A 12712-nucleotide genomic window follows, 5' to 3' on the forward strand; every position below is an offset into this window, starting at 1 on the left:
AATTATCTTCGACAAAGTTGTAGAGGAATAAATTTCCTATAAAAATATGTCTATTTGATATTTTTAACGTTTGCGAGAGTAAAACGTCACAAATTGTCCGAAGACTGACAAAATTTGCCCCAGCAATTTTGAGAATCTCGACAAAATCGACTTTTAGATAATGATTCGAAAATCACATTTCTTTCGAGATAGAGGAAAATAGTCTTCTGCAATGTTGTAGAGCAGTAAATTTCCTATAAGAATATGCTCATTCATTATAAAAAGTTTGAGTTTTCTCAGAGCTCGTGAAAGAATTAAATATGCGTTTTGACAAGTTTTGCCCCAGTCTCCCCTAATCTTATAGCGCAGCTTGAACTTTTGACCATTTATAAATTTAATAATGCCATTTAAAAAAAATGAAGATCGATTAACAGCATTTCAAAATATTTCAATTTTAAGATTATAATTTTCAGAAAAAATCACTAATAACGTCAGGTGGAAAAAGTGGGATTTCTGGCGTCGGACTCGTTCTTCCCATATACACGAGATATTAGATAAGATTATTTATATTATATGTGTATTACAGTGGATTATATTTTCGATTATTACAGAATGAGATAGAGAATTTTGTGCACTTTCAGAATCTAATTTTATCTCGAAAATTTTCTACTGAAATATCCTTGGAATTTCCACAATCCGAATTTGTAATGAAAATAATCATAAGCTGATCTAGGACTATCACTGGTTTTTTTCAATGAAATTCAATTTTGAATCAATTACTTTGAGCAAGCAAAAATTCTAGTTTCCCTTCTTGATCTCCTCCCTTACAGACATCAATGAATGCAGTTCTTCTCAATGTGACTTAGCTTCCACTGAATGCATGAATACTGCTGGATCTTTCTATTGCCAATGTAAAAAGGGCTTTGCTCCAACGACTGAATGTCGTCCTGTTGGTGATTTGGGTCTAGCCAATGGCGGAATATCCGATGATAGCATTACAGTGTCTACAACTGAAGATGGCTATTCCAAGAGTCTCTTGAGATTGACCTCAACCGGATGGTGTGGAACATCCACAGAACCTGGAAGTAATTGGGTGTTGATTGACTTTAAGGCACCAACTATTCTTCGAGGTTTCCGAACTATGTCTGTTCAAAGGGCAGATGGAATTGTGGCTTTTACATCTGCCATACGGCTTCAGTATACAGATGATCTGACTGATGTCTTCAAGGATTATGCCAATCCTGATGGCACAGCCGTTGAATTTCGTATACTCGAACCTACTTTGTCGATCTTAAATCTACCCATTCCCATTGAGGCTCGTTACGTGAGATTCCGTATTCAGGATTACGTTGGATCACCATGCATGCGCCTTGAAGCTATGGGATGTACTCGTTTGGATTGTGTGGACATTAATGAGTGTGCTAAGAACAACGGTGGATGCGATCAGAAATGCGTAAATTCTCCTGGAAACTACCAATGTGCATGCAATTCAGGATATGAGCTGTACATGGCCAATGGAACTGCTGGGTAAGTTCATCTTAGTTTTTTTTTTTAGTTCTACCGGTTTTCGGCGACCTCCCCCACAAGTCAACATTCTTTGGCGAACATTCAAGTCACCAAATTACCCCCTACCCTTTCTATCCTATTCAAAAACAAGTCTTTTTAACTTAGGGGAGACCGGGGAGATTTGGGACACTTTTTCATGTTCTAACTTTGAGACACTATTTCAAAAAATCATGATAGTGTATCATAATTTTATGCAGTCTATAGGATACGTATGAGTATTGACTTTATAAAAAATACTCCTTAGAACTTAGAAATAAATTAGTTTTCTTGGAGAAGATAAAACATTTAACTTGACGCTTTGTCCCAAACCTCCCCGATATGGGGCAATATGGGACGCATTTTTTCTCGCATAATTTGCATTATTGGAGCACATTAATTCATTTTAAATACTAGATTAAAAATATTTCTGATAGAAATAAAAATATTTCATCTTTTATTTCATACTTAGAAATTAATATCAATTTTATTTCTACAGTTGAGTCATTTTATTGTCAATCAATTATTTAAAGTATTTTCTTCTTATGTTCCATCTACTTTTCTTTCCTTTTTTTATTCTAAATATTGCAATCATGATCATCAAATTCCTCAGGCGATTAGATTATCTTAACACTTTTAGTTTTGAACTCATTGGCGGTTTCCTGTTTGATTTTACGACAACTGCGTGGTACCTGTTTTTTCCTTATTTCTTTGAATTATCTCTCGCCTTGCCCTTTCTGGAGAACTCGTAAAAATTGTAGAGGATATTGTTTGAGTAATTTTCAAGAAAATAGTTTTTAACGAGATTGGGTAAAGATCGAGTATCCTCTGAGAAGGAATTATTGATTCCCAAAACATTGATAGTTTAATTGTCCCTGTAGTTATAGAGAAATCTGAAAAAAAATCTCGGCATCCTGAGGCTCACACAAGCTACAGATTGTCTACGATTGAGTAGTGGTTAAATCCCATTTATTTAAAAAAAAAAAATAATGAAAAAATCGCCTTATCCCACACTTCCCCTGTCCCAAACCACCCCGGTCTCCCCTATCTAACAAATGTAACTTAATGCACAGGTACCTTATTGAGTCATCGGAAACTGGCGAACGTGATGGAGATTCCCTGCAGAAGAATAAGACATGTGTACCTGTGATGTGCCCGACGCTCACTTCTCCGGAAAATGGAAAACTCCTGACAACGAAAGTACAGCATCATTTTGGAGATTTGGTATCATTCCAGTGTAATTTTGGTTACGTTATGTCTGGTAGTGCTTCACTTCTGTGTCTCTCAAATGGTCAGTGGAATGCCTCAGTTCCAGAATGTATGTATGCCAAGTGTGTATCATTGCCAGATGACAAACAATCTGGCTTGGCTGTATTGCGTCCTGACCAGGAAAGTGTTCTTGTGCAATTCCGTGACAATGTAACATTGACTTGTGGTTCTCCTGGACGAAAACTTAGGAGTACTGCTAGCTCAGGTTTTCGTCAATGTGTCTATGATCCTAAACCTGGATTGCCGGATTACTGGCTGTCTGGGGCACCACCGGCATGTCCAAGAGTCGACTGTGGAATGCCAATGGCAACTCCTGGTGCTGAATATGGTCAATTTGTCGATACAAAGTACCAGAGTTCATTCTTTTTCGGCTGCCAAAATACTTTTAAGTTGGCAGGACAGACATCCAAGCATGATAACGTGGTAAGGTGTCAAGCTAATGGAATTTGGGATTTTGGTGATTTACGCTGTGAAGGTCCAGTCTGTGAGGATCCTGGACGTCCAAGTGATGGACTTCAGATTTCTCGGAGCTATGAGCAAGGGTCTGAAGTGTTATTTGGTTGTTCTCGTCCTGGATATATTCTCATCAATCCACGACCTATTACGTGTATGCGAGAACCTGAATGTAAAGTGATCAAACCCTTGGGGATTTCTTCTGGAAAGATTCCAGATAGTGCCATCAATGCAACATCGGAAAGGCCAAATTATGAAGCTAGGAATATTCGACTCAATTCTGTGACTGGATGGTGTGGTAAGCAAGAAGCTTTTACGTATGTCAGTGTTGATCTGGGCAAAGTATATCGGGTGAAAGCTATTCTGGTGAAAGGAGTTGTGACCAATGACATTGTTGGACGTCCAACGGAGATTCGTTTCTTCTATAAACAGTCTGAAAATGAGAATTATGTTGTGTACTTTCCCAATTTTAATCTCACAATGAGAGATCCTGGAAATTATGGAGAATTAGCCATGATAACTCTGCCAAAGTATGTTCAAGCTAGATTTGTTATTTTGGGTATTGTGAGCTATATGGACAATGCTTGTCTCAAATTTGAGCTGATGGGTTGCGAAGAGCCTAAGGTGGAACCTCTTCTTGGCTATGACTATGGCTATTCACCGTGTGTGGACAATGAACCACCGGTATTTCAGAATTGTCCACAGCAACCGATCATTGTAAAGCGTGATGAAAATGGGGGAGTTTTACCGATTAATTTCACAGAACCCACGGCCATTGATAATTCTGGATCAATTGCTCGACTCGAAGTGAAACCACAGAGTTTCCGTACGCCAATTCACATTTTCCAGGACACCGTGGTGAAGTATGTGGCATTTGACTATGATGGCAATGTAGCTATCTGTGAGATTAACATCACAGTTCCCGATGTCACACCGCCACTTTTGACTTGTCCTCAGAGTTATGTGATTGAATTGGTGGACAAACAGGATAATTACCTGGTGAACTTCAATGAGACTCGCAAGAGAATTAAGACATCTGATGAATCAGGAGATGTTCATTTGACTTTTATCCCTGAGAGAGCAACAATTCCTATTGGAGCTTTTGAAAATGTTACCGTTGAAGCCAGGGATAGGTTTAACAATAAGGCCACATGTCATTTCCAAGTGTCCATTCAGGCAACACCTTGTGTAGATTGGGAACTTCAACCACCGGTGAATGGAGCTATTAATTGTCTTCCAGGAGACAAGGGTATTGAATGTATAGCCACATGTCGTCCAGGTTTTAGATTCACAGACGGTGAACCCGTTAAGACATTCTCCTGCGAACATTCACGACTTTGGCGTCCGACATCCGTTGTACCGGATTGTGTGTCAGAAAATACCCAACAGGCTGACTATCATGTTACAGCTACGATGACGTACAGAGCTAATGGTGTTGTTGCTCCATCTTGCTTGCCTCAATATCAAGAACTTATGGCACAATACTATGGTAATCTGAATCAGGTACTGTCGCAACGTTGTTCAGCTGTAAATGTGAATATGAATGTGTCTTTCGTACGATCCGTTCCGACTCTCCTGGAGGACAATGTTCTCAAAATTGACTACATCCTTGTGATCATACCAGCCGTGAGACAGCCACAACTCTATGATCTCTGTGGCTCAACGCTCAATTTGATCTTTGATCTTGGTGTGCCGTATGCAAGTGCCATCATTGAACCTCTACTCAATGTATCTAGCATTGGTAATCAATGTCCACCACTTCGTGGACTCAAGAGTTCCATCACACGTGGATTTACGTGTAGTGTTGGTGAAGTACTCAATATGGATACAAATGATGTTCCAAGGTGTCTTCATTGTCCGGCTGGAACTTATGCTGGTGAAGGTCAACGGGCATGTACATCGTGCCCACGGGGATTCTATCAAAATCGCGATCGCCAAGGTGTTTGTCTGAGATGTCCACCGGGAACGTATACGCGAGAAGAAGGTTCTAAAGCCATTGCTGCATGTATTCCTGTCTGTGGCTATGGAACCTATTCACCAACGGGACTTGTGCCATGTCTCGAGTGTCCACGGAATTCGTATTCTGGTGAACCGCCAACAGGAGGTTTTAAAGATTGTCAAGCGTGTCCAGCTTCGACATTTACATTCCAACCAGCAGCTTCAGGCAAAGATCGTTGTCGATCAAAGTGTGCTTTGGGCACTTATTCATCCACTGGACTTGCACCCTGTACTCCATGTCCAGCCAACTTCTATCAAGCTATGCCCGGTTCAACGAGTTGCAATGAGTGTCCGACTAATATGAAAACTGATAAACCAGGTGCAACTGGACGGGAAGAATGTAAACCGGTGACGTGTCAGGAGAACACTTGTCAACACGGTGGATTGTGCATTCCCATTGGACATAGTGTTCAGTGTTTCTGTCCGGCTGGTTTCAGTGGACGACGCTGTGAGGTTGACATTGACGAATGTGCGTCTCAGCCATGTTTCAATGGTGGAACTTGTGTTGATCTCCCACAAGGATATCGTTGTCAGTGTCCAGCAGGATATTCAGGAATGAACTGCCAGGAGGAAGTATCGGATTGTCGCAATAACACTTGTCCAGCCAGAGCCATGTGCAAGAATGAACCGGGTTATAATAATTACACCTGTTTGTGCAGAAGTGGCTATACAGGTGTTGATTGTGACATTACCATTGATCCATGTACAGCTGCTGGCAATCCTTGCTCAAATGGTGCCACTTGCATTGCTCTGCAGCAGGGACGGTACAAGTGTGAGTGTTTGCCGGGTTGGGAAGGTCCAGGATGTGAAGTTAACATTGATGACTGTGCTGAACGACCATGTCTCTTGGGTGCCAATTGCACAGATTTGGTGAATGACTTCAATTGTGCATGTCCTCCTGGATTTACTGGCAAGCGGTGTCAGGAGAAGATTGATCTGTGCCTCTCAGAGCCTTGCAAATATGGCACTTGTGTCGACAGACTCTTTACATATGAATGTGTATGCCATCCTGGTTGGACTGGACCCAATTGCAATATTAACATCAATGACTGTGCAAGTAGTCCATGCGAAAATGCAGGACAGTGCATTGATCTGGTAGATGGGTATTCCTGTACATGCGAACCGGGTTATACAGGAAAGAATTGTCAGCATCATATTGATGATTGTCAGAGTGATCCATGCCAAAATGGAGCCACATGTATTGATCAATTAGATGGATTCATGTGTAAGTGTCGACCAGGATTTGTGGGATTGCAGTGTGAAGCAGAAATTGACGAATGTCTCAGTGATCCATGTAGTCCTGTGGGCACAGAAAGATGCCTTGATCTGGACAATAGGCATACGTGTCTGTGTCGTGAAGGATTTACAGGTGCCTCATGCGAAACTGATATAGATGACTGCGAAAATGCCCCTTGTCTCAATGGTGGAACGTGCAGAGATAGAATTGGTGGCTTTGAGTGCCAATGTGTTGATGGATGGAGTGGTGAAAAATGCGAAAAAGAAATTACAATGTGCTCGAGTCAGAAACCATGCCAAAATGATGCCACCTGCATTGATCTCTTCCAGGACTTCTTCTGTGTCTGTCCAAGTGGAACAGATGGAAAACAATGTGAAACTGCTCCAGAACGATGTATCGGAAATCCATGCATGCACGGTGGAAAATGCCGTGATTTTGGTTCAGGTCTCAATTGTTCATGTCCAATGGATTACGCTGGCATTGGATGTCAGTATGAATTTGATGCATGTGAGGCAGGTGTATGTCAAAATGGTGCCACTTGCATTGACAATGGGGCTGGATATCAATGTATCTGTGCTCCTGGATTCACAGGACAGAACTGTGAAAAGGACATTATAGATTGCAAGGAGAATTCATGCCCTCCAGGTGCCACATGTATTGATCTAACTGAGAGATTCTACTGCCAGTGTCCTTTCAATCTCACTGGAGATGATTGTAGAAAGAGTAAGTCCTTAAAACGGCGTTATCACACTTGCACATTAAAATTTTAATGTGATTCACATTAATTGTCGCTTGTGAACGTCCAAATATGTTATTTGTGTTTTTGAGTCACTTAATATTTCGGGTTTTTCTATTTATTGATAAAGAAGTGGACTTGGCTTGCAGAAATAAGTTTGAATTTACCTAAAGCATGAATATTTTTCACATTAAAAAATTAAAGAGAAAATCGCATTAATTTTTCGCATTAACTCTTTCCGGGCCACAACATATCCAGCAAACGAATTTCAGTAAAACTCACTTTATTGTAAGTCTTAGTGGTCAAATATGATACTTTTGTAGAGAAAGAATTTTTTCCGCCTCTGGGAAATTGGAAAACTCAAGGGTACTCTCGTCCCCAAAAGAACGCAAAGGATACAAACTTCAATTTTCCAAAAGCCAATAATATCAATTTTGTGAATTATTTTTGCGTGTCAAATGACTCCTTTACAATGTTGATCACTGAAACAAGAAGAATTATTTACCAGTATCTTGTGGGATGTCCAGGAAGTGGTCAAGAAGACACCAAGTTCCTGCTTGCCAACAGATTCCTCAAAATATTTCACACAAAAACACTTTAAAACACATTTCTCTCAACACGATGTTATTGCAGACACATATTGCAGACAAGCTTTCTCAAGAGCAAAAAAAACACTTCCTGGACAATCAGAATTCACCAAAATTAGGAAAAATAAGAAAAACTTCTCTGAAAGCAATCTCCCGTCCCGCACTGCCAAATGTCAAAATCGTCGCCATATATTGGCAAAAATGTCGCTCCCGCTTGGAATTTTGTTACAACCCCATAGCAAAAGAAAGCAGAATAGGAATAACAAGCGAAAAAATCCTCGGAATTTTCCACTATTTGCCTTAAAAAATTCCATATGAATTTTCCATAATACGTTCCAAGGAAAATTTAATGGATTTATGCTGGATTTTTCATATAGAATACATCCATGAAAATGCTCGTGGAATTTATGTGGATTTTTCCACCAAAATAAAATGGAGAAAAAATGAAGCTGTCACATGCACCTCGTGATTTTACTTCCGAATATTAAAGAAATAGCAAAGATTACGAGGATTATAATATGTTATACTAAATCAGCAATAACGAATTAACACTTTGAGCAATAAAAAAATATTTTGTAAAAAAAAATAATTTTTTCGAAAATATATATTAATTAACATAAAAACAGCATTATTTTAGGTTGGCGACCTATTTAATGTAATCACTTCATTATTATCTACACGAAACGCAGCATCGCATAATTAATTATATTATAATTGCCACATGAATCACTAGAAATGTTTGCGGAAGGTTTGGAAACAAATTCTAAAAGTTTTCGCAACACCATTTTATTTGTTTGACATTTCAGAAAACTAGTGGAAAAATCCATATAAAACACTATGGAAAGATAGTGGAAATTTCCATATGTTTTTTCCAGCTTATCCCGCGGACGTTTCACGTGTGAGTTTCCATATAAATCTTCCGCGGAATACCGCGGAATTTAACGCTGGAATTCCAGCATGTCGTACTAGTAAATTCCATGGAGCACTATGATTTCCATGGAATTTTCGGCTTTAAATTCCATAGGAAAACTTAGTGGAATTTTAGCGTCAAATTCCAGCGAATTTAGCCATTTGGACGCAAGTTTTCCATTGGAATTTTTGCGGAATTTTGCTATGGGGAAGGTTGGTGTCAAAAAGCAAATGGCGGTCATTGGCGGGATAATCTTACATTTGACCTCTAGATTTTTGGGGACGACAGTACCCATAAAGTTTGAACAAGTTTTTTTGAAAATTTAAGAAAAAAATATTTTGCGAATTTATGCAATCTGTAATTGTTAGTTATCATACTTATTGGTCCCGAGAGGTTTTTGCCTTATTCTGGTCTAGAAATATCAAAAAAGTCACAATATGTGCAAGGAAGCAGAAAATCGAAAATTCACGTTTTTTGACCAAAAATATCTAAACTCAGGAGTTAATTAGGATCCTGCAAAAAATATCCTAGATTTGGACATCCTTATAGTTTGTAATTATCCAGAAGAATCGGATTTTTATCGATTCTAAATAGTCCAAAAAAATTCTTTTTTCCATGGGTACCCAGTGTCCCAAAGGAGACGAAAGAGTTAATGCTATAAATCAATTTATATCAAATTTTGCGGGCCAAGTCTACCTTTTTATCAACAAATAGATCAAATTTTGAATATAAAATGCTTCAAACACACAAATTACACATTTGGACTCTCACCAGCGACAATTAATGTGAATCATATTAAAATTTTAATATGCAGATAACACAGTAACCAATGTATTTTTTTTTGCTTTACAGCCATTCAAGTGGACTATGATCTGTACTTTAGCGATGCTATAAGATCAACTGCAGCTCAGGTTGTTCCATTTTACACTGGAGGAGCTGAAAGTCTGACACTTGCTATGTGGGTACAGTTCTCTCAGAAAGACGATGCAGGAATTTTCTACACACTCTATGCTGTGGATTCACCACATGTTCCCACCAAGAGAAGAATGCTTCTTCAGGCACATTCGAGTGGAGTTCAAATTTCCCTATTCCCAGATCTTCAGGATGCTTTCTTGTCCTTCCGCGAATATGCAACAGTGAATGATGGACAATGGCATCATGTGGCTGTAGTTTGGGATGGTAGAGCTGGACAATTGATGCTGATCACAGAAGGTTTAATTGCTTCCAAAGCAGAATACGGTGGTGGACGACAACTTCCAGAATAGTAAGTTTTAAAATGTTTTTCATAATTACTTTCTCTCCGGATCAAGGGCGTAGATCAAGGGAGGATAAGTGAAGGGCGGTTGGCTCCCTCTAGATAAAATTTTTCATTTTTTAAGAATAAAATTAAAAATAATTCAACAACTCTAAAATTTTGCTCATCTTCTTAAAGGTATTTTCACCTAAAAAGTGTGCCTACACTTGTTTAAAGATTTTCTGTTGAATCTAATGAACTTTCTAGAGAGCCCTGGGGTAAATGTGCGAAATTTCGGCATAGTTGCATGCAAGCACCAAGGTTTCAAGTTTTAAATGCAATATTAATACAAATTGAATATTTTTATTACTTCTTCTTAAGGAGTGTTGCCTGGAAATTTATAAACAGTTTATCGTCTTTATTTACTCTAAAATCATTATTAATACATTTTAAAATAAATAAAAATATTGACATAGCTGTTGTGCCCTATTTCGGCCACCTTCATTCTCATAGTTCTTTGCCCATCGGGATTTCTTCAAATGTCTTTTTCACGTCATCTTGTTTGTCGAAGCTAAATTTTTTTTGTTATTCTTTTGCATTGTATAATCTCTAGAGTATGTAAAAACTAAAAATTAAAAACTAGAAATTCGAGGAAGAAAAAAGATGGCCGGAATTGCAAGCTGGCCGGAATTTGCCACACTTACCCTAAATCTTTCAATTTGAATGATGAATTACCTGATGAAACATTGTACAAGAACCAAACTTTTGAAATGAATTTTTGGTTGGATTTTGTGCAAGTTTTTATTGAATTCTATGCTATTTAATGTCGTCTTAGAAGAGCTTTTAGAAAATCGAAATAGTCGAATTTATTTAATATTAAATTTTTGAAAGAAGCCTTTGCAAAGATCTTTTTGAACCTCTAAAGTGAATTTGCCATTCAAATTTTGATCAATTTCCTGGAATTTTTCATTGCTCAAATTCAAAGAAGGAGATATATAGAATCCGCTTTTTTTCAACTTTTACCGTTCTGGAGCATAAATGCTAAAAGATATTGACTTCCTGGTCTTCGGTGACCCCGCCTAAAAGAAACATTCTCTAACGAGTAATTTTTCCGAAACCACTCCCACCCCTTCAATCCCAAATTCTCTATTTTGAATTTACGAAGGTCAAAGGTCAAACATTTCTAAAGGCTTAATTTTCAAAAAAAAAAAAATTGAAATTTGTATTTTTTTTTTCAAAAGTCTTGAAATTTCGAACTTGGTTGCATTGGTCGCAATCGGTATTGAATATTTTGGTTGGTAAAGTATCGGAAATTGATCTATTTTACATAAAAATTGTCTTTTTCTTTTTTTTATCTAAAATCCAACAATAAGAAATATCGAATTTAGGTTTTCGGAGACCCACTCCTTCCCTATAAGTATACATTATCTCTAAAAGGATTTTTTGTATTTTCCTCTATACCCCCTCCAAGCCTTCCAAAATCAATTATTTTTAGTTTATCTAAAAATTGACTCTAGCCTCTAGCGTTTTCATTAATTTTCGGATGTTGTACATCTAGTCCACATGAACATTTCGTACATAGACTCATAGGAATTGGGCTTTTTCATGATTTAATTTAGCTTCACACATGGTTTGTGAAACTAAATTATATATTTATAAGTCCCAGTTAAAAATTGGAGATATAAATTCCCAATTTCAAAGCTGCCTCAATTCGAAGACGCCTACCCTTCCCCTTATGATCGGATAATTCGCACCATTGCAGAGGACTCAATTTTTAGTAGAATTACATAAATTTGGATTTTTTGGAAAGATCTTGAAATTTCTAATCCAACCGTATTAGTCTGAATTAGTAATGAATCGGAAATGTGCCCATAAATGATTTATCTTTCTCGGATTTACTTTTTTACTTGCCCGCACACTTGTTACTCATGAAAATGTGTGACTTTTAAATAGAAAAAAAATTAAAATAAAAAAAAGTTCACAAGAAATTTCAAAGAATAATAAAAGTTCGTTGTCATTGTTGTTCTTTAAAAAAGCTAAGTTGACTCTTTGGAAAACTGTTGAAAATGTTTCTAACTTATCCAAACACTTAAAATCATAAAAATCGTATTAAAACAGGACTTATTTTGATTTTTCAAATCAAGTATAGAGCTTCTTTAGTCTAATGCCCTAGACACACTTACGACTTAACATAATTATAATCAAAATCATCAAAATAAATAGCATTTCCATAAGTTTCTGACTAATGGCCTCTACACACTAGTCGTCTTCCGGTTTAAGCCTTGAAACGGCTAAGTTAATCAATAAGCCTAAAGGACAATGGGCAGAAATATATGGCAGCTGGTCCAACTCTTCGCCAGAGATGGGACTAGGCCCATTTTGTAGGTATTGGTGTATGACTTAAAATTTACCGAGACCAAAGTCAAAAAGGACTGTCAGTCCTTGGGAAATTAACGATATCCTTCGGAAAATTCACAACATTGACAATTTATTACTCGAAAACGGCTTAACCGATCTTAATGAAATTCGGGTCAAAGTTGATGTATGACTTAAGCTTCAAATAAATATTTTCAGATTTTCCCTCTGACTGCTCTATCTGGTAGCTCCCATACAAACTTGCCATGTTTTAAATATTTCGTATATTACATGGCAACAAAACGAAAACTTTTTTCGTTTAATGGCAAATCACAGGTATTTTCGGAGTCCTTAGTGTATCTTGAACATATGACCCGAAGAAGCTTATGGTCCATCACGTCAAATTTTTCAG

At 37.7% G+C, this 12712-nt stretch overlaps 1 protein-coding gene across 1 annotated transcript in view; it reads left to right on the forward strand.

Moving 5' to 3' along the window:
* The window catches only part of LOC129807467 (sushi, von Willebrand factor type A, EGF and pentraxin domain-containing protein 1), an 80018-nt gene that overhangs the window by 42371 nt on the left and 24935 nt on the right, over positions 1 to 12712 (forward strand). Inside the window, exons 8-10 of the mRNA XM_055856758.1 lie at positions 810 to 1506; positions 2595 to 7201; positions 9564 to 9975. Coding sequence (XP_055712733.1) covers positions 810 to 1506; positions 2595 to 7201; positions 9564 to 9975 — 5716 coding nt within the window. The remainder of the gene's footprint in view (positions 1 to 809; positions 1507 to 2594; positions 7202 to 9563; positions 9976 to 12712) is intronic.

The sequence above is a fragment of the Phlebotomus papatasi genome, chromosome 3 (assembly GCF_024763615.1).
Source record: "Phlebotomus papatasi isolate M1 chromosome 3, Ppap_2.1, whole genome shotgun sequence".
Lineage (NCBI taxonomy): Eukaryota > Metazoa > Arthropoda > Insecta > Diptera > Psychodidae > Phlebotomus > Phlebotomus papatasi.